Source organism: Colobus angolensis, unplaced genomic scaffold (assembly GCF_000951035.1).
Source record: "Colobus angolensis palliatus isolate OR3802 unplaced genomic scaffold, Cang.pa_1.0 Scaffold519, whole genome shotgun sequence".
NCBI classification, from domain to species: Eukaryota; Metazoa; Chordata; class Mammalia; order Primates; family Cercopithecidae; genus Colobus; species Colobus angolensis.
The window spans coordinates 218458-240469 of record NW_012118699.1 but is presented as its reverse complement, the minus strand read 5'-3'; the positions used below and the strand labels follow the sequence as shown (position 1 = coordinate 240469).

The following is a 22012-nucleotide window of genomic DNA, read 5'->3' as shown; positions in this document are numbered from 1 at the left end:
AGCAATATTTTAGTCTCTAGAGGCCTGGCATGCTCACTGACACTGGTATTGTCAGAATTTTTTTCTTTATTTTTTGTCATTCTAAAGCCTAGAGTCGTGTCTCCTTTTGGTCTTGATTTGCATTTCTCTAATAGAAAATCACATTCATATGCTGATGTGTCATCTGTGCATCTTCTTTGATAAAAGGTTTGCACAAACCTTTGCCTATTTTATAAACAGATTGCTTCTTTTTACTGTTGAGTTTTGCAGATTCTTATTATAATTACATTGGTAGATATATGATTTGCAAATATTTTCTCCTCTGAAGCTTGTCCTTCATTTTCTTGATGGTCACTTGATTAGGCAATGTCTTAAAATTTGATGAAGTTCAACTAACATTATTTTCACTTATTGATCATAAATTTTAATTTTCTGGATTACTGATCAACTGTTAATAATTTCATATTTTAATTGTATGTGTTTTTATTTTATATGTATAAATTTATGGGGAGTGACTGCAATTTTGTTACATATATATTGTGTAGTAGTCTTGGCTTTAATGTATCCATGATCCAAATAATGTACATCGTACCCCTTAAGTAATTTCCCACCATTCTCCCACCTTCTGCTCGCCTGTCTTTCTGAGACTCCAGTGTCCATCATTCCTTTCTCTGTGTCCCTGTGCACATAGTACTTAGCTCCCATTCGTAAGTGAGAACATGTAGTGTGTACTCTTCCGTTTCTCAGTTATTACACTTAAAATAATGACCTCGAGTTCCATCCATGCAGCTGCAAAACACATGATTCCATTCCTTTTTGTTTGTTTGTTTTTGAGACAGAGTCTCGCTCTGTCGCCCAGGCTGGAGTGCAGTGGCCGGATCTCAGCTCACTACAAGCTCCGCCTCCTGGGTTCACACCATTCTCCTGCCTCAGCCTCCGAGTAGCTGGGAGTACAGGCGCCACCACCTCGCCCGGCTAGTTTTTTGTATTTTTAGTAGAGACGGGGTTTCACCATGTAGACCAGGATGGTCTCGATTTCCTGACCTCGTGATCCACCCGTCTCGGCCTCCCAAAGTGCTGGGATTACAGGCTTGAGCCAGATTCCATTCCTTAATATGGCTGGATAGTATTTAATTGTATATATGTAATATTTTCTTTATAAAATTATCTTTTGTTAGACACAGGTTAATTCCTTAGATGGATGCATGTGCTACTGTGAATAGTTCTGCAGGAAAACCAAAGTCTGACTATCATTCTGATATAATGATTTAGTTTTCCTTTGGGTGGTTACCCAGGGGTGGGGTTATTGAACCAAAGGTAGTTCTACTTTTATTTCTTCGAAAAATCTCCATACTGTTTTCCACAGAGGCTGTGCTCATCTACATCCTCACCAACAGTGACTGACAGTTCCCTTTGCCTTCAATCCTCACCAGTGTCTCTTATTTTTGCCTCTTTAATAAGAGCCATTCTGACTGGAGTAAGATATCTCTTTGCTGTTTCAATTGCATCTCCCTGATAATTAGTGATGTTTGGTATTGTTTACATATCTATGGTCCAGTTTTATGTGTTGCTTAAAAAAATTCCTACTTGTGTCCTTTGTAATGAGGTTGTTTTTCGTAGCTGCTGTTGTGGTGAAGTTGTTTCAGTTCCATGTAAATTCTGCCTATCAGTCCCCCGCCAGATGCAATGTGTGCAAATATTTTTTATCATTCTGTAATTTGTCTGTTCCCTCGGTTTCTGTGTGGAAGCTCTTTAAAGTTCCATTTGTCTATTTTTTTATGTTATTGCTTGTGCTTTGAGGTTTTAGTCATAAATCATTTACTAAGCCCAATGTCCAGAGGAGTTCTCCTGGGGTTTCCTTCAAGTGCGTTTATAGTCTGAGGTCCTATAATCAAGCCTTCCGTCCATTTTCTGTTGGTTATGTATATGTTGAGATGTTGGGGTCCAGTTTCATTCTTCCGCATATGGCAGCCCAGTTGTCCCAGCAACATGGCATGAAGAGCGAGTCCTCCTCCCCGTGCATATTTTTGTGACCTTTGTCAAAGATCACTTGGCCATAGATGGTGTGGCTCAATTCTGGGTTTTGCACAATGTGCCTGAGAGCCTCGATTCTCCCGGGATATCAGCACTGACCTGCTCATTGCTGAAACTCTCTTAGTTCAGTAGCTTTTGAGTGTAGTTATTTGTTGCCATGGGATGATTTTCCTAAAACTGTGGACAGTTGTGTTTCGTGTTCAAACATGAGCTAGGATTTTCATAAGAAAGATATTGTTGGATTTCCCATTTCTTTTCCACATTGCTCCTCAGACTCACTGAGGTGGGTTTCTGAAGTCGAGTTGAGGCACTTCCCTTTCTAAGAGTTGGATTTTTACTTACCTGGGCTCCTTGTGTGGAAATAAGCCTCATGTGTCACACCTACCCTATGACATTTTTAGAAATTTATTTGTGCACTGACACTGTGAGACCCTCCATGATGAGGACATATTCCATCTATTTTATTGTTTTATAAAATTACTTTATGATTGCAACTTTCTCTCTACAAGAAAAGCTATTATCTGCACTTCCACAATTCCTCCTGCTCTCTTATCCCTTCATTTTTCTCCAATGTCATTTCCCGCAGTTTAATAAAGGCATATGTTCTGCTGATGTGTATTCTGCCCTTTGGGGTGGTATGAGCCCAAGAAACTGGTGGCCACATACCAGTGATGCATCTGGCTCAGGTAATAGGGATGTTTCATGCTGAATCTTTGTCAAACAGGATACAGCTGCTGCTTGCATGAACCATTAACAGGAGACATGCCAGTTATTAGTAAAGAAGGAGGAGGAAGACAGGGCTCTGAGTCTAGTGGTGATAGGAAACTCAGGCTGTAGCAGGAAATGGCATCTCAGCCGCACTTTCCTGTTCTGCATTGGTGGGGAGGGGGCACCACTGAGCAGCAGCCTGGGTTCTTGTACAGGAGGCATCCTGGGCTGTGTCTCTGTGGTCTCCGTGCACAGTAATATGTGGCTGTGTCCACAGGGTCCATGTTTGTCATTGTAAGGACCACCTGGTTCTTGGAGGTGTCCTTGGAGATGGTGAGCCTGCTCTTCAGAGATGTGCTGTAGTATTTATCATCATCCCAATCAATGCGTGCAAGCCACTCCAGGGCCTTCCCTGGGGGCTGACGGATCCAGCTCACACCCATACCACTAGTGCTGAGTGAGAACCCAGAGAAGGTGCAGGTCAGCGTGAGGGTCTGTGTGGGTTTCACCAGCGCAGGACCAGACTCCTTCAAGGTGACCTGGGACAAGACCCCTGTGGAGAAAGCAGAAGAAGATGAAGCCCACAGAGGAGAGAACAGATGTTTTATCCCTGAGGGAGTCCCTGATCACAGCACTCACATGAAGGGACGGTCAGCAGCAGGAGTGTGGAGCAAAGCGTGTCCATGGTGGGGCACAGCAGTCACTGAGCCAGGCCCTGTGCTCGGCTTTTCAACCCAGGGGAGGGTGGAGCTGGTGGAGATTTGCATCCCTCATCTGTGCCCTACTGTATGGGATGGAGTCAGGTTTCAGGACTCAGTAGCGTAGTGCATCTGTGGTGAGGAGCAGTGACAGTAACACGATCAGTGTAATTCAGATGGCATTAATCTAAGGCTGGACAAGTAGTTTCTGAGATGTCTTGGCAGAAGTCTTGATTAGGAGGCTGTGTTGGCCTTTGTGCAAGAATTATTTTATGATATTTCTTGCTATCAGGGATATGTGTGTGAGAATTCTCCCTACACTTCCCTGACTCCGTTTGTCAGGATTTTGACACACGTGACTCTGTTTTGATTCTTACAAATTTCACAATCTTGTCCTAAAAGCACTGGTGGAGAAGGACAGTTTATGTAGTAGCCAATTAATTCTACATCCACCTCCCGTTTTAACCAGACAAGCTCATTTCTTTCACAACAAATGGCTACTGCATTTCCAGGGAAGCCTACACACAACACAGTGGATGGTCCTGAGCAAGGGGAGGGAAGAAAGTACCTTCAGCCTCTTCCACATGGCTGCAGTAGCCACAGCCTGAGCCCAAACTGATCTACAGGGAAAGGGCTTCAGCCCTTGAATTGAGATCACAGCAACTACATTTACCTTTTTCAGGGAGCAGGAAAATCCAAGGAATAGTGAGAATGACAACTAAAAAGAAAGAAAATGAATTAGAATCAAAAGAAGCACCAGATCAGTGTTGATATTAATTTGCATACTTTAGTGTCAGGAGAAGGGTCAGACATAAAGACTGTGAGGGTCCCCATATTCTATATGACGCTGACCACGGTCCACCATCTTCAGGCTGGTATCACCCTCCCTAAAGACTATTCAAGTCAGGGAGACCCAGTAAGGTCTCTGCTGTGAGTGTGATTGGAGAAGATTCAACAGGTCCCACCGAGCTTCTACACGTCTCCAATTCTGGCGACCATGGTTGAGTGCTTTTCATCTCTGTAAGTGTCGGTTTGCATTTTGTCCATGGGAGAATATGTCCTCATAACGCAATATTTAATTTAGAGATGGCATTGGTAGGTAGGTACAGAATTCTGAAATTAGAGAAGTTCCCTGGAGAAACTCTCAGATGGAGAAAGTTTTTTTTTTGTTTGTTTGTTTGTTTGTTTTCATCTTTGCAGGAAAGCAGTCCTAACCTTTCTGTGCACCTCCCTCTGGGATTGACTCTGATCAGTGAGTCCCGAGCACCCCCTGCAGCTAATTTGCCCGTGTGTCCCTGGAGGTTTGCGTCTGTGCTCACACTGGCCTTTCCTCATGCACTTCTGTTGCACAGTAATATAGTGGCGTGTTCCTGGTTTGCAGATTGCCCATTTGCAGATACAGCATCTTCTTAACATTATCTGTGGAGATGATAAATCAAAGAAAAATAAGTACTTTTTAGGACAAATAAATCCTGAGAAAATCTATTCCCAGCACAATAATCTTTCCATAGACATTTTAGCAGAGTTGCTAGGTGAGTAGCCATATGATATACATCCATTACCTGAATTCTATTCAAAAAAAATAAAGATTGTCAACAATGGAAAATGAGGTTTCAATTTTGTTTTTGCATTTGTATTTCTTTTATTATATAAATGTGTAGAGCAATTATAAAATTCCAATATCACATTTTTATAGCATGCATAACTACCAACTGAGAAAATTAAAAAAGTGATAGAAAAGAGAAAATAGACATATACAGTTATAATATCTCTCTTCTATATATAAAGGGGTATTACACTTTTGAATTAGAATTCAATTGTAGAAATGTCTTATTGTTATCCTTATGGTAACCTATAAAATATTAGTCACATAATAATTAATAATAAATTAATAGAAACAATACACATTGTTGTAAAAAGATAAATTAAAACAAGAATCATTGGATAAAAGAGTAATATCATTAAGAAATAATTCCTCACAGTCAACTAAAAAATTAGGATGCAGCAATTATCTCTCTCCAAGAAAACTTCTTTAGATATTCATGAATAGAAAAAATAAGAATAGAAAAATATATACCATGAAAACACAAACCAAAGCAAACTTGAATAGCTATGAATTTCAGACCAAATAATCATAAAATGAATACCTTTGTAACTCAAGTGAAATATTACACAGAATATTGGGATCAATTTTCCAAAATACATTATAAAACACTTATTAAATGGATTTGGAACAGTAAATAGACTAACAAATATAGAAGATGGAGATAGAAGTGTCCCAAATGACACTTTCAACTACTTGATACATTTGTATCTATAAAATATTCACCTGGAAAACTTCAGAAATACAAGCTGTGATTTACCAGAAGAGAATAAAGGAACATGACAACTGAATTCAAAGTGATGACCTTGATGGAATCTGGGAACAAACAAATATACAAAAGCAACAGCAAAGAGAGATTCCGTCTCAAAAAGAAGAAGAAGAAGAAGAAGAAGAAGAAGAAGAAGAAGAAGAAGAAGATATCTGTTAAAAGAGACAAACTATGAAATATGTAAAATCGTTCATTTTGAGATATATTTGATTGGCCAAGGCCCACTCCAGGAGTTCCTGAGAAGATGTGTCCAAAATGGTTTGGCTACAGCTTGATTTTATATATTTTTGTGGGTCAGAAGTTACAGGCAGATGTTAATCAACACATGTGAGCTATACCATTTATGCAGTCCAGAAAGGCAGGAAAAGTTTATGCCTGGGCTTCCAGGACATAGGTGAATTCAAAGATTTTCTGATTGGCAATTGGTTGAAATGTAAGGCAATACACTTCTTACAAATGAGCATCTAGATTAAGATAAGGGGTTGTGGAGATCATAGTTCTTATTATGCAGATGAAGCCTCCAGGTAGCAGACTTCATAGAGAATAGATCATTAGGTCTTCCTGTTTGTCATGTGATGTTATGCTAGAATCAGGTTGTAATTTGGTGTCTTTTTTCTATAAAGAGTGTTTATAGCAAAAATATAGTTTTGTAAGTCTTAAGATCTTTGTTTTAGTGCTAATGCTGGCCACTGGCGCCTTAATTCCAATGAGAGGAGAATTAATGAGGCATGTCTGACCTCTCACTTTCCCATCATTGCTGGAACAAGTTTTAGAATTTACTTTGAAATCCCCTTGGCTGAGGGTTGGGTTCATTCAGTTGCTTGAGGAAGCTTAGAATTTTATTTTTGGTTTACAAAATAAATTATTGGAAAAATGCTACATAAGGTCTGGTATGGAATAATTTTAAATTTATCAATGTAAATGTGTTAACACCATATCTTATCATGATGGAGGATATTCATCTTAGGAGATACTTGGAGGTGGGAACACAGGGTATTAACTTTATAATTATTTTACCTATTATTATTCTGAATCAAAGGTACATTAATGTAAAAAGACGATCATAAGAATACAAGTCACAACTGATAAAATAAGTTTCTGGAAATTCTATACTTCCAGTTATAATTATGAACATATATTCTAGAAGAAAATATTGAAATTATGATAAAAAATGACAAATGTTTATTTGTATCAAAAAACATGGGAAGCACCTAATGCTAAAATCAAGCAAAGAGAGTGCTATTCATATAGTTATTTTATTTTCTATAATATGATAAATAAAAAGTATTATTATAGGCATTTTATAGACCAATAGTGAGCACACTTATGTAATTTTTTCTTAACTTTGTGCCAATATCTTGTTAATTGCATATAGATATTTGTTACTGTGTGTGTCATTTCCAAAATATTAAGCTATTGTTTTTCATATTAATATGACTCCTCTGTAGGCCCTAGGTATTGCAAATGCTTTCTACAACTCTTTTGCTTTTGTGTTTTCTACTGTCTCTTCACATGAAACTCTTCAATTTGCATAACTATATAGACGAATAAAATATTTTATAAGTTTATAATCACACATACACATACACATACATACATATGCTCAGTACTGAAACATACATGTGAAAATACAAAAATGGGTCGGGTGCGGTGGCTCACGTCTGTAATCCCAGCACTTTGGGAGGCCGAGGTGGGTGGATCACCTGAGGTCAGGAGTTTGAGATGAGCCTGGCCAACATGGTGAAACCCCATCTCTACTAAAGATACAAAAAAGAAAATACAAAAATGAACACATATCCAAATACCAAAACAGAACACGAATTTATTTAATATTATTTTAATTATTTAATTGAGTTGAATTTATTCTGTTTTATAGCATAATGTAGTATTCCAAAATGTTGTTGTTCTGTGTGATTGCTTCTCTATCCTAATGCCAGTAAACAAACACATTTATAGGCAAGTTTTGGTAGAACTTAAAGTAAATGCCATTCTTGCCAAATTAAATAATGTACAGTGGTATTTATGTATAGCCTCTGTGTTGGTTTATTTGTCATTTATGCTATTAGTATACTTTAAATATCTGTCAATTATTAATAAATGTAATAAAATATAAGAAACACCACTTAAAACATTTTATTACATTATTGGTTAAATTCACATTATATTTTTACAAAAGTCAGGATAAAATGTTCTTATTTAGAAATTAGGATTGTTTTCTACCATTGATATTGCATAAAGTTTCAATACAAATTCTAGGTGTTTATTTGCCAATACTCCTGGATGCTAGAGAACATCCAGCAATATGGAACTGAAATCAGCCCAGGATTCCCAGAATTCACTCACAATGGCAGCTTGCTAGAGGGTGGTCTGAGAGTTTGCAAACACTTTAGGGGCTTGAACTTCATCATCAAAGCGCTTGTGAGCCTCAGCGCTGAGCACACAGAGAGCAGCAGGAGCAGCAGAACCCACTCTGCGGTACATAGGAAAAAGACTTGATGTTGTGGGGTGATGTCTGCAGGACCCTAGGAAAGGGTGAGGAGGTCAGAGAGTCTACAGGTGATTGAGTATGTTTCTTCTCCTCTCCTCTCCTCTCCTCTCCTCTCCTCTCCCTCTCTCCCTCTCTCTCTCTTTCTTCTTTCCATCTGCCTGTCGGTCTTTCTTTTCACAGTTTCTTTCTGTCACCCAGGCTAGAGTGAAGTGGCATGATCTCAACTCACTGCAACCTCCTCCCCTGGGGTTCAAGTCATTCTCCTGCCTCAGCCTCTCAAGTAGCTGGGATTACAGGTGCCTGCCACCATGCTTGACTAATTTTGTATTCTTACTAGAGACAGGGTTTTGCCATGTTGGCCAGGCTGGTCTCGAACTCCCAACTTCAGTTATCCACCCACCTCAGCCTCCCAAAATGCTGGGATTACAGGCGTGAGACACCGCACCTGGCCTAGATGAGCACATTCTAAGGAGAACTCTTATCCTCCTAAACTTGGTTGGCTTCAATTATTACCAAGAGAAGCAAACAGATTCACCAGACATGGAGAAGACAAAATAAAGGGACTTGTTTCCTTACTGGAAGACTGAGGAAGGCAAAATGATTTGATAGAAGAAAGGAAGGTGGAGAAACAGTGTGAAGAGCAGAACCCCAGAACTCAACAAAGGTGGAGGAACTGACCCCTGAAAGTGGTTTTTCACCTCCACAAAAGGCAGATGAAAGGAATAGAAACTTAACACCATGAAACTGCTGAGTTATTGTTAGAAAAGGATTTCCAATTGTGTAACTGACACAGCACAAAAAACAAAAACCCATGCATGGAACCAAAGTTTGAATTAGGCATACACTGTTTCTTATTATCAAAACACATTGAATTACTATTGCTAGTATTATTCTAAAAATATGCAGAGTTAAAAGTTGAACTGAATTCCTGTTCTAAGTTAATGATTTGTATGTGAAAGAAACCATAGGTTACAAGGAAGAAATGGCGAGAGATCCTGGGAAGACTTCTGCTTGACCAGCTCAGGAATCAGCAATGTCTAAAAGCAAATCTCACCCTTCCCAGGCACCCGATGTGGATCTGCCTCCTAAGTGAACCGTGGTGTCCTGAACAATTGATTCCCTGGTGGTTGTGGAGAGCCCCATGGTGGCCCGAGCCCTCCTTGTTGGTCCTGAACCCCTGATGTCCTCAATGTTCTTCAGTGGTCATGAGTGTCTCCTGGTGGTCTCGTGTGCCTTTAGGTTGTCCTGTTACCCCTGGTGGATTCTGAGACCCTCTTGGGTGATCCTGAGAGTTTTCTGGTGGTCTGGAATTGCACCCTCATGATTCTGTGCCCTTTGATTGTGTTGAGCGCCCCCTGGCGTCTTGAGCATCGTCTGGTGTCCTCAGTGCCCCCTGGTGTCCTGAGTGTCCCCTGTTGTCCTGAGCCCCTCCTGCTGGTCTTGAGCGCCCTCTAGTGTTCTGAGCACCCCATGGGGTCCTGAGCACACCCTACCATCCCGAGCACCTCCTGGTGGTTCTGAGCCCATTCACCACAAAGTCCCCTCTTGTCTTCCTGCAGGAAAGTTTGCCTCTAGACTCACATAGACGTACCTCTCCGTGTCTCTCACGGTAACACATTGCCTACTCCGCAGCTCTCACGTAGATCGTTTTAAAGGAGATTGTGATATTAAGTGTTATCCCTGGGTATTGTAAATCTTCCTTGTGCTGGTGCAGAGCTGCTACCACCCACTCCAGCCCCTCTCCTCCAGCCATCTGGGCCCAATTCATGCTGTAGTCAGTGAAGGTGAATCTTGATGCTTTGCAAAAAAAGACCAAGAGAACAGCCAGGCTATTTCGCCAAAGACTAAAATACAGATCCAGTAAATCTTTGAGGTTTTCCAGGAATTTTGAGAGAAGGTGTGTGGATTAGGTGAAACACACACTTTTTAATCACAATGAAACTATTTTCGTGATGTTCAATAATAAACACATGGCATAAATAATTTGTGAAAACTCATAATTTTTTGAGACAAAGTGTTAACCTAAATGCATACAACTTCAAAAGTATTTAGCTGGTCATGAAACAGAATAAAATGAAATCTACATGCAATATCTGACAATGATAAAATGGTTTGAACTAATTTCACTGCAGAAGGTGGAGCATGAATAAAATAATCAAGTATCTTTGGTAAGAATTTGATGTTGTGATAGTAAAATATAAATACGCTGCATATAAGCACTGGACAGTAGTTGATACACATATTTTCAACAAGGGTCAGTTTAACAATTCTAACACATTTTGTGTGTTTTGAAATTGTGCACTAAGTAAATTAATTTTATATGGTAGAAGAGGTTTCCTCAATTTAGAGTGTGGGATTATGGACAGGCAAAGAAAGAAGGCTATGAATGTCTATGTGGATCTCAGTGGCAGGAAGAAACCAGTATATTCTTCAGTCTAAGGTAATATAGAAACAGAAGAATAGATTCACAAACACTTTGATTTTGAATTTTTGTGTGTAAATAATACATGTGTATATTTATGGAGTACCTGACTTTGATACAGCATGAAATGCATAATAATCACATTATGATGAATGGTTTATACATCATCTCAAGTATTAATTATTTGATTTACCTACATTCCATTTATATACTTTTAGTTATTTTACAATCTATAATTATGTTATTAAGGACTATACTTTGTTGTCTTTTTTTTTTTTTTTTTTTAGGCGGAGTCTCGCTCTGTCGCCCGGGCTGGAGTACTGTGGCCGGATCTCAGCTCACTGCAAGCTCCGCCTGCCGGGTTCATGCCATTCTCCTGCCTCAGCCTCCCGAGTAGCTGGGACTACAGGCGCCCGCCACCTCGCCCGGCTAGTTTTTTGTATTTTTTAGTAGAGACGGGGTTTCACTGTGTTAGCCAGGATGGTCTTGATCTCCTGACCTCGTGATCCGCCCGTCTCGGCCTCCCAAAGTGCTGGGATTACAGGCTTGAGCCACCGCGCCCGGCCTACTTTGTTGTCTTATCAAATATTCTATATTATTTATTATTTCTAACCACTTTTTCTACCCATTGAGCATCCCCAGTAATCCCCATCCACCATAGACCTTCCCAGCCTCTGGTGACCATCCTTTCACTCTCTATCTCCATGAGTTCAATTGTCTTAATTTTTAACTTTCACAACTAAATGAGAATATGGGAAGTTTGTGTTTTGGTTTTGGGCTTATTTCAATTAATGTAATGAACTCCAGTTTCATCCATGCTGTTGCAAATGACAAAATCTCATTCTTTTCACGGCATAATATTAATCCATATCCTATATGTACCAGTTTTATTTATCCATTCATCTGTTAATGGGCACTTAGGTTGCTTTCAAATTGTGGCTGTGATGAACAGTGCTGTAACAAACACGGTAGTGCAAAAAACATTTTTCTTTGTGGGCGGGGGGTACTTGCCAGCAGCAAGATTGCTGAATTATATAACTCTATTATTAGGTTTTGAGGAATTTCTAAGCTGTTCTCCATAGTGGTTGTATTAATTTAAATGCCCACTAACAGTTTATGAGTGTTCCCATTTCTCCAGATCCTTACCAGCATTTCTTTTTGTCTGGCTTTTGGTTAAAATCATTTTAAAATCAGATGAGATGATATTTCACTGTAGTTTTGTTTTACATGTTTCTGTTGATCAGTGTTGTACAACACATTTTTATATGCCTGTTTGCAATTTGAAAGTCTTATTTTTAGAAATGATTATTGCCTGTTTTTTATTCGGATTACTAGATGATTTTCCTCCGGAGTTGTCTGAGATCCTGGTATATTCTGGTGATTAATCCTTTGTCAGATGGGTAGTAATGTCTCTTTATCTCACACTATGAAGGACATGATGTCGTCACTCACAGGTGCATTCCTGGATATACACACAGCATCAATGGAAAAGCAGTCATTTGGCACTGTTGCCTTTGACAGTCTCTACTTCATGTCTCTGTTTGGGAGTCTATATCTCTTAAAATAACAACTGAATGCTATTCTGTACTCATTGCTGGCATGGTGTCACTGTTTTGTGTCAAAAATCAATCCACAATCTAATGCAACTAAATTCGTTCCTATTTGGAGGATCAGTTTTTAAGGCTTGTCATGACCCAGAATGTTATTTTATTTTTCAGTAAAATGGGTCTGGTAATATTTTGCAGGCTGGCCTTGAAATCCTGGGCTCAGGTGATCTTCCCACATTAGCATCCTGACTAGTTGAAAATATAGACACATGGCACGGTGTCCATCTTATTATTCTTAAATTATGCTATTTCTCATTCCCTCTGCTAAGCCAAGTGTATTATTGCTCTCATGGAGCTGTCAGCTTTTCATTAATTACTTACAACAAAAATATATTGTGTGTTTTAGGATAACTTTAGTGCAGAAATTACTCACATTGGACTGCAAATATAGTCACACAATTTAGAGCGTGCTGTATCTCTGTTTTTGTGCCCTGCATCTTTACCTATAAAAATATAACAGCCTTTGCCTTGGTGCACACGAAATTATTCATATATCTCTGAGTGACATTCCTGCTTTAAGAGCAGAAAACTGTAGGGGAGTCATGGACTCACATAGTCTCATTGTACCTCTCCCAGGAAACTTCCCAGAACCTCTGCCATGTAGTGAGCAGGGGTGAGAATAATTGGGGTCCCTCTGTTCTTGGTCTATAATGTGTGGCAAGAAAACTCTGTCTCATAAGTGAGGCTGGGAGGAGACAGGCATCCATCTCATCACAGACTGAAATTTAGTCTCCACCGTAGAGATCTGACACCATGGCTTCAACTGAGATCTGAGGGAGAGGAAGCACCATCTTCCTTTCAGATCAGCTCAAGGTCAAGTTTCTGTCATCCTGAGCTGCAAATGAGAGTAATGCTTGGCAGGAAAATGCACATGGATCAGGTGTCAAGCTGCTGCTTTCTGGTGTCTGCGGTATGGCTTGTGCTGAAGCCCAGATCCTGTGGTCCACTCTAATGAAAGAAATGACTCTTCAGTGATTCTGAGGCAGAGCTATTGCTGGAGTCATGGGGATCCCCCATTGTGTAATGTTGACTGTGGAAGACTGAAAGATGTTTCACACATTCCATGCACAGCACAGGAACCTAAGAAACTTTCACCCAATCTTCCCTCCAACTCTCCTTCACTCAGGCACCGATTTCCACCCTATGCCATCAGCTTACCCGGCCTCATGTCACCCCCTGTGCATTTCCTCTCAAAAGAGTGAATGTACTTCTTATGAAAAATGCATGACAATCTAATCCAGTCTTGGAGTTTTCTTCTTGTAAGACCAATAACACAAATATTTCAGCAAAATTATTTATCATACAAGTATGACTATACTTGGCAATCGTGTTTGGCAAAAAAAAAAAAAAAAAAAAAACTCTGATGTTGGATAATGAAGTTGGAACAAGGGCAAAGACTGTCCTCATTTTTATTGATGACCTGGGGTATAGTAGAGGTAGGTGTTGACCTCAAGGTAAGAGGATTGGAATCTCATTTCAACTGTCTGAGCATACTCATACAGGCCTCCCTGGGGGTCCAAGGCTTGCATGGCAAAGCTATTAGTGTTGTCATCTAATATTCTAGCACCACATTTAAGGGAACAGCATACTGTAAAGCAAATAATGAGAACTAAGGTAAGGAGAGCAATTCGCACTTTTAAAAGCAAGGATTTGAAAGCATTAGTTTATGACTTTGTAGCCCACAAATAATTTAGAATTTACTCCAAACTGCCAAAAAAAATCCCAAGAACAGCAAACAACAGGTGTACTGTATTTTTAAAGCCTTTTTTTCTGTTGTCCCCAATTTTATTAAAAACAAATAGAGATAGGGCTCATTTATTTGCGAAATAAACTTTAGTCTTATTACCCATGACCTTATTATTTGCAAAGCACAGCACAAATAATTATTTTCTACATAGGGTTTTAAAATTGGCTTTGATGGAAACTCTGTTCCATAAGGAATCTCAGGTAAGACTTTTTAAATGCCAAGCCCAGCCATGGATTTTTGCCCTCAAATACCTGTGAGTTTGGTAAATTACTTTTCCTTTGGGGTCCAAAGATAGCTTGGGTTTCTTGGGCCTGTTAGAAAGTGGCATTCTTTACTTACCACTGGCCAGGAACCCTGTACAAAGATTGTGTGGACAAAGTATGAGGCCAGTTTTTCCAGGGGGCCCTTATTGGCTGTATAAGTCAAGTTTGATTGCTTAAGGGCAAGCACGCCATTATAGTCAAAGACTTGGTAAAATAACCAGTTTCTCCAAGTGTGTCCTGTTGCAAAAAAAAAATTCTGATTGCACTTATGCAAAAATTATATTGCCACAAATTATGAATATTCACAAATAATTTCCAAATTCAAGAGAAAATGGGCAGACAGAAACAAATATGTTCTAAATTTTATATACAGGACTATATGCAACTGTTAAAGGTATAAATAGCTCAAAAGAAAAGTTTTCTTGGGCGACGTTTTAAGTGAAAAGTCAAAAAAATTTACTTTGGTCTTCTATTTGATAGTTTTATCTCTATTCTATTGTAACTGTCTTCAGAGCTGTTAATCAAAAACCTGCATGTAAGAGCATCTGTTAGAGTTTCATAGATGATTATAAAACCATCACTTAAAGAGAATCAAAACAAGACGATAAGGTGTTATAAAACTAAAAGGGAGGAATTGAAACCACCACTGCAAAGTTGTAACTGAAACAGTGAAAGAGCTATGACCTAACCTGCTCCATCTTCCTTCAAACCTGCAAGTTGGCTTTGTTCATTCCTGAGTGTAGGCTTAACTAACTTTGGGAGGAACTTAGTTTAGTTTATAGTTTAAAACAAAGATGATAACTGCCCTTTCCCAAAACAAATCCCCTTAGTCCTGAGGGCTAGACTGACTTTGGGGGACCAACGATTTATTCAAAATATTAGAAATTACATTTTGAGAGTCATTCAGCTGGTGGCTAAAAATTCTAATCCTTCCCAATTTGCTCCTGGGGATAAAATCAGTATTATAAAGCCTAAGATCAATGTTTAGATATTTTGTGCACCCTGCACATGATGGATCAGCTGGCATCACCCAGATCAATAAAATGGCTCATCCGATCTTGTGGCCCCCTCCTAGAAACTGACTCAGCACAAGACACCTTTGATTCCCTATGATTTCATCTCTGACCCGACCCGTCAGCACTCCTGACTCACTGGCTACCCCCAACCCACCAAGCTATCCTTAAAAAATCCTGTTCCTGAATGCTCAGGGAGACTGATTTCAGTAACAATAAAACTCTGGTTTCCAATAAATAAATATCATGGCAACAATCAATTTTATGTGTCCCCTTGACTCATAGCGTCATTTATTCAATTACACGCTAACCTAGGTGTTGCACTGATGGTATAATACAAGTGCTAGTAAAGCCTGTTATCATTTTTTCCTAAGACAGGAAGACTGTCCTAGAGAACCTAGGTGGGGCTGATTCTGTAAGAGCCTAAGAGAAGACAATGGGACTCAATGGAGTATGACAGGTGCTGATATTCCCAGGAATTCCAACTCCATTGACCTGAAACCCTGTAGGGTTTGCCAAACCAGACCCTACAACTGCTGTCACCCAGAGCTCACAGCACAGTAGAGTGTCCGTCCTCAGCTCTCCCCAAAGCGACAGATGAAGGAGGAAGTTCTGTGGCAGTGTGAGAAACAGAAGACCCATGTGACAAAGTTACCATCATCCCCTTGGTGACCAGTGTCCACTTCGTTTCCAAATGCCTCCGTGCACAGAAGGCAGCAGAGGCGGGTCCAGGCAATGGTGAGTCGGAAAGTTCCCCCGGCCTCCCCAGCTCTCACAGGAGCCACAGCCTGGGCCACACCTGAGTTCCAGGTGACAGACCTGAGCCCTGAGATTTAGACCACAGAAAACACACCCTCTATTTTCAGGGAAGAGAAGAAAAGGGAACTGTGAGAATGACATGTAGACAGAAGAAAAACTGATTAGCAAAGTAGGGCCAGCTGGATCAGTTCTGAGTCAGATGTGCACAGTTTTATGAGAGGAGGGAGAACAGCTGTAAAAACTGTCGGGATTTAAGGACCCTGGCTATGGACGAGCCTCCCTCTTGGCCCCATTCTGAATCCCAGAGCCTATTCTAATCAGAGATTTCCACAGAGGTCTCTGCCCCGAGCCTGATTGGAAAACGCTTCCCAGGTTTCATTGGGCTTCCTCGGGACACTGATCAATGTGACCAAGGCAGGGTCATTTCTGCCCTCAAGTGACACACGCAGGCTTCTGTGGAGGTGAGGATGTGTCCTCCTGTTACAAACAAAACAAAACAAAACAAACAAAAACCAAGGTGTTGAGGGGGAAGTTTTGCAGTCAGAGACATAAAGTGTTAGTACAGAATTGCAAATCTAGAGAAATTCCCTGGGGTAATTTGGTAACACAGCAGCTCCAGACCATGACAGGAAACCAGCCCCTGCACCACCTGCACTTGCCCCTGGGGACAGCCCCGTGCACAGTGTCCCAGGCTTTCTCTGGTAGCCCCAGGTACCCTGCCAGGAGTTTGTGTCTTTGCTCACACTGACTTCTCCTCACTGTGTCTCTCGCACAGTAATACACAGCCGTGTCCTCGGCTCTCAGGCTGTTCATTTGCAGATACAGTGAGTTCTTGGCGTTGTCTCTGGAGATGGTGAATCGGCCCTTCACGGAGTCTGCGTAGTATATGATACTACCACTTTTACTAATAACTGAGACCCACTGCAAACCCTTCCCTGGAGCCTGGCGGATCCAGATCAAGTCAGAGTTACCGAAGGTGAATCCGGAGGCTGCACAGGAGAGTCTCAGGGACCCCCCAGGCTGTACCAGGCCTCCCCCAGACTCCACCAGCTGCACCTCACACTGGATACCTGCAAAAACAGAGACATCCTGGTCAGAAACTGTCACACATTGCCCCTGTTTCTCTCACTTATGTCCACTCACACTCAATAGCTCTAGCTCTCCATAAATCACCTTTTAAAATAGCAACAAGGAAAACCCAGCTCAGCCCCAACTCCATGGTGAGTCTCCTGTGTTCAGTGTTGATGACCAAGAAGAAACACCTGGGAATCCCGGGGCTGGGGCTCCTCTCTCAGAGCTGCAGGGTCAGGGTTTGGCTGGTTTTCATCAGCCATAGGAGGGCCCTATTTGCATGTCTCCTACTACATAGAGAGCTCGGGGTGGGAACCCTGAGGAGATGGCAGTCCCCAGATAAAATGACAGGGCCCGGCAGGAGTTGGTGACAATTATGGTATTTAGAAAATACACTTTTTAGGAAATTCTGTTGTGATAAACATTTTGCACTATTGTATTTTTACAAATCTGTGTAAATTGTGTTCTGTAGAAATCAATGGTTTCTCCATTTACAGACGTGACTGAAAGCCCACACGTGGAGGAGGGGCTAAGTGTGTGTCTAGGAGCTTATATCTGAGGTGAGTGATCCCCAGTGCCTGGGCCTGGGCGCCTTATCACTGATCCCAGTTAATCCCTGAAACAACTCTGGGTAAGAAATGGACATACGGAGCGTGCTTTGTGGAACCCACTTCCTGTATTGAGAACATGCGTAATTTTGTGACACTCTAGCATTCACCTAAAAATGAGGAAAGAACTAGCGTTTGGGAGGTAAATTCTCAGATATTTCTGACATTTAATGGATATTTTCTATCTTTATACCGCAACTTTTGGTCTAATTTTTCGTGTGTTTGAGTGCAATAAATTTTGTGAATGTTAATTGGCAGATAATACACTTCACATATTTAAAATGTAGAATTGATAAACATAATGTAAGCATCATCATTACCAAGGTGGACAAGTGAGTTCCCCTCAATGTCTTCTCTTGTTCTTCTGTATGTCTCCTCCTTTCCCCTTCCTTTCTTATACCCTTTTCCCAGATAACTTCTCATCTTTTGTATATTACTTTAGATTCTTTTTCATTTAAATGAAATTATGTAAATGGAGTAATATGGTACATATTCCTATTTGTCTGGCTTATTTAACTCAGCATAAATACTTAGATATTTTCCCTTGTTGTTCTGTGTACCAGAAATGTATTTATTATAAATGTTGGGTAGTATTCCAGTGAACAAATTTACCATAGTTTGTTTTTCTATTAGGCAGCTGAAAAAGGTTTGGATTCTTCTATTATTCTGGGTCTTACTAAAAAATACGCTGCTCAGCTTAAAAATGCACACAGATGAGAAATATATATATATATATGTATTTATTTTTTACAACAATAACATCAACAATAACAGATTAACAGAAAAGATGGATGCTTGCAGTTTTTATTTAATACTTCAGGTAAATGCTGGTTGAAAACAAACAAAACATTTGAAATTTAGGGAGAGGCAAGTTCTTATAGAGAGTAATGAAGCCAGGGTGTGAAATTACCCGAGGCAGAGTTTGTCATATACAACGTAGGCCATTACAAGATGAAGAAGAAGTATATACTGGATTGCTTGAAGTCGAGTGTGTTAAGCATACTGTAGTGAGAAATTCTAAGGGGCCACATACTGAAGAGTTGTCCTACACCTTTGAATCCTTTATCATTGCAAAAAATTGTCCTTTGCTGAAGTGTCTGTCTTGGAGAGAATGAGCCCACATTTCTGAAATGCATCCAGACCCAGCTCTCTGATCCCGACAACAAAACTAAGATATTACCCTGCAGGAGCAAGCCATGAAAATCAGTATCCTAGGGCACTGGTGCAACCCCTCACGAATTGATATGGGAACAAAGGTCCCCATCAAAGATCTATTGAGAAGCAGTTCCCCTCTCTTTCTTATGGAATCAGATTCTTAATCTGCAGGTCATGGCAGTAGATCTGGAAGATGGTGACACCAACAGAGATTATTAGAGCTGTGGGAGAAGACAACACGGAAAACAAGAGGCCTCTACCCCAGGGGAAGGAACAAGAACACACAGACAAGCATCTCATCTGGATGAGGGTCAGGAACACTTGGAATTTCTCACACAGACTCAGGATCACAATGATTTTCTGGAAAGATGGCTCCATGAGAGGTCAGAGACAATTCCTTTAATCTAACGTCCTCCACCAGTTTCACAATTGGCAGTTAAATCTAACACTTTACTCCAACTTAGGAATCTGAAAGAGATTCCCTGTGGAATGGAATGATTGCATATGAATGATTCCATGAAACTGTCTTCATGGTGACTAGATTTGCCTGTTGATTTTGACATGATGACCATGACGTTGATGATGAAGATGACATTCTTGGAAAAATAATCCTGGTTCAAAGAGCTAACTGCCAAGTCATATTTATGCCTGTTTTGCTTTGGGACATGAAGAGCACGAGGTCTAACGAACATGATGAATGGTCTCCTGAGGGTTATACGCTGTTAAGCAAAATAAGACAATGTTAGGTGGTGGTCAGAAGCTCCCTGGTTGGTTCCTCGCTGCATCTGCTCCTCACTGAGGCTCAGTTTTGGCTGAGTTCTGAGCATCTCCTGCTGGTCCTTTGCTGCCCATGCAGCCCGGATAAAGGAGGGCTGGGGGATCTGCTTCTGAGATGCCCAGTTCTATGTCTGGCTCCAGTTCAGGAGCTCAGCCTGTCCTGGGGGCTGAACTTTCTAGCTCTCCTGTGCGACCTCGCCTGTGCACCGAGCTTCCTCACAGCAAGGTGACAGGGTCAGCTTCATAGACATCACTGCAGGCAATTTTCAGCAAATCTAATTGTAGTTCAACTGTATAATTGAGGAATCATGTTCATTGGGGTGTCAGGGACTGATACACACACATGTACAAACCATATGGACATTCATTTATATTTCCCCAAAACTGGACACACTTTGTATTATTCCTGATGAGTTCATAAAATTCTGAGGTTTGAATCAGAAATTAAAAGACAGCATTTGCTACAACCAAACTTACAAATGAATAAGATGAGATAATAGGGTCAGAAAAATCAAGATTGAATTGTTACCTGCAGTCTGATGGTGGTAAGTTACATAACGGAGCTGTGATGAGATAGGCTCCCAGGTGCTCTAATCCTGAACCCCTCAGTTACAGCTGGCCAGCAGTCTCTGGCAGTGGGGAAGCTAGAGGTTCCCCACATGGGATAGCCCTCTGACTCCATAAAACTTCACTGGGCTTCTCTGCAGGCTCTGAGGTGTGCAGACTCCTACCCCAGATTCTGCAGTCAGACAAATCTCTGCTCTTTCCCTAGGGACACAAGAGACGGTGTGGAAAAGGGCCAGACGTGCCCCACTGAAGGTCTCTGCACATGGAGAAAAACCAGTGAAAGTGGAAAATGCATGTTTTAGATTCATTGAACAACACCTGTGAATAATGCAGCTCTGTACCAGTACTTCTTGGAGAAGTATAAATGAATGAAATTCAAATAAATGTGAAAATTACAATTGTTTGCAGGTGCACATTAGTTCATATATTTTCCAATAAAATAAAGTAAACACAGGTGTTCTCTATGAAAATGCACAGTGTGTTGACCCTGAGAATGCACCTCCCTGCCTCCTCCTACAGGCAGCAAAATGTAGGTGGATCAGGTTCCCAGCAGCTGCTTTCTGACATCTGTGGCATGACATGTGCTGAGGCCCATGTCCTGTGGTCTACTCTAATGAAAGAACTGACTCCACAGTGATTCCTAAGCAGAGTCATTATTTCTGGGAGTCATAAGGATCCCCTGAGAGGCTGCACTGACTTGCACAAGACCCAATTATATTTTGCACCATCCTTGCACAGCACAGAAATATAGGAACTTTCTACCCAATCCAGCCTCCCTCTCTCCTTCACTCATGGACAGGTTTCAATCATGTGCCATCAGCTTCCCAACCTCATTCCATCCCCTGTGCATTTTATCTCAAAGGGGTGGATCTACTTGCAAAAATGCAGGGAAACTTCATCCAGTCTTGAAGTTTTCTGATTAGAAAACCAACAATAACACAAATGTTACCAGAATGTGGTCCCAATTCAGGGCAAATCGGCAAAGAAAAATGAAAGCAAGTTTATTAGGAAAGTAAAATAATAAAGAATGGCGACTCCACAGGCAGAGCAGTGGCATGGGCTGCTCGTTGTCCATTTTTATGGTTATTTCTCAATTATATTTAAACAAGGGATAGATTATTCATGTGTCCCCCAGGCAATTCTGGAAGCTGATGGTTCCTCTACTCCTTTTTAGACCATCTAGGGAAACTTCCTGATGTTGCCATGGCATTTGTAAACTGTCATGGCTCTGTGGGGAGTGTTGTTTAGCATGTTAATGCATTATAATTAGCATATAATGAGCAGTGAGGACGAACAGAGGTCACTTGTGTCGCCATCTTGGTTTTGGTGGACTTTGGCCAGCTTCTTTACCGTAACCTTTATCAGCAAGGTCTTCATGACCTGTATCTTGTGCAGACCTCCTATCTCACCCTGTGACTAAGAATGCCTTAGCCTACTGGGAATGTAGCCCAGCAGGTCTCAGTCTTGTTTTTCCTAGCCCCTATTCAAGATGGAGTTGTTCTGGTTCCAAAACCTCTGACACAAATAATGTAGCAAAAATATTTATAGCATGAACATGATTATACTGCCAAATATAAAATAAAATATCATAATGGCAACAATCAATTTGACGTGTCACCTTGACTAGAACACAGTCTCATGTATTCAATCACACACTAACCTAGCTGTTGCTTCCATGGCATAATACAGGTGTTAGGGCAGCCTGCCATTATTTTTTCCTAAGTCATAAAGACTGTTCTAGATA

At 40.7% G+C, this 22012-nt stretch overlaps 1 protein-coding gene and 1 gene segment (V, D, J or C); both read right to left on the bottom strand.

The window, feature by feature from the left end:
- Nucleotides 1–3418, bottom strand: part of LOC105525111 — a 13460-nt gene extending 10042 nt beyond the window's left edge. Inside the window, 2 exon segments of the V gene segment in view lie at nt 3080–3274; nt 3361–3418. Of these exon segments, the coding sequence occupies nt 3080–3274; nt 3361–3406 (241 nt within the window).
- Nucleotides 3419–9900: 6482 nt separating this feature from the next.
- Nucleotides 9901–17390, bottom strand: LOC105525110. Its single transcript, XM_011960626.1, has 4 exons — nt 17264–17390; nt 16750–17160; nt 15987–16157; nt 9901–10076 (listed from the first exon to the last, which is right to left on the bottom strand). Exons 1-4 carry the CDS (start codon nt 17307–17309, stop codon nt 9901–9903), a joined length of 804 nt encoding a protein of 267 aa, XP_011816016.1. The 5' UTR covers nt 17310–17390.
- Nucleotides 17391–22012: the final 4622 nt, after the last annotated feature.

Coding starts and splice junctions, on each gene's coding strand:
- LOC105525110 (XM_011960626.1), bottom strand. CDS start 17,309: ATGGAGTTGGGGCTGAGCTGGGTTTTCCTTGTTGCTATTTTAAAAG. Junction 17,161..17,263: donor CCTTGTTGCTATTTTAAAAG/GTGATTTATGGA, acceptor CTGTTTTTGCAG/GTATCCAGTGTGAGGTGCAG. Junction 10,077..15,986: donor TGGTCACCAAGGGGATGATG/GTAACTTTGTCA, acceptor TTTTTTGCAAAG/CATCAAGATTCACCTTCACT.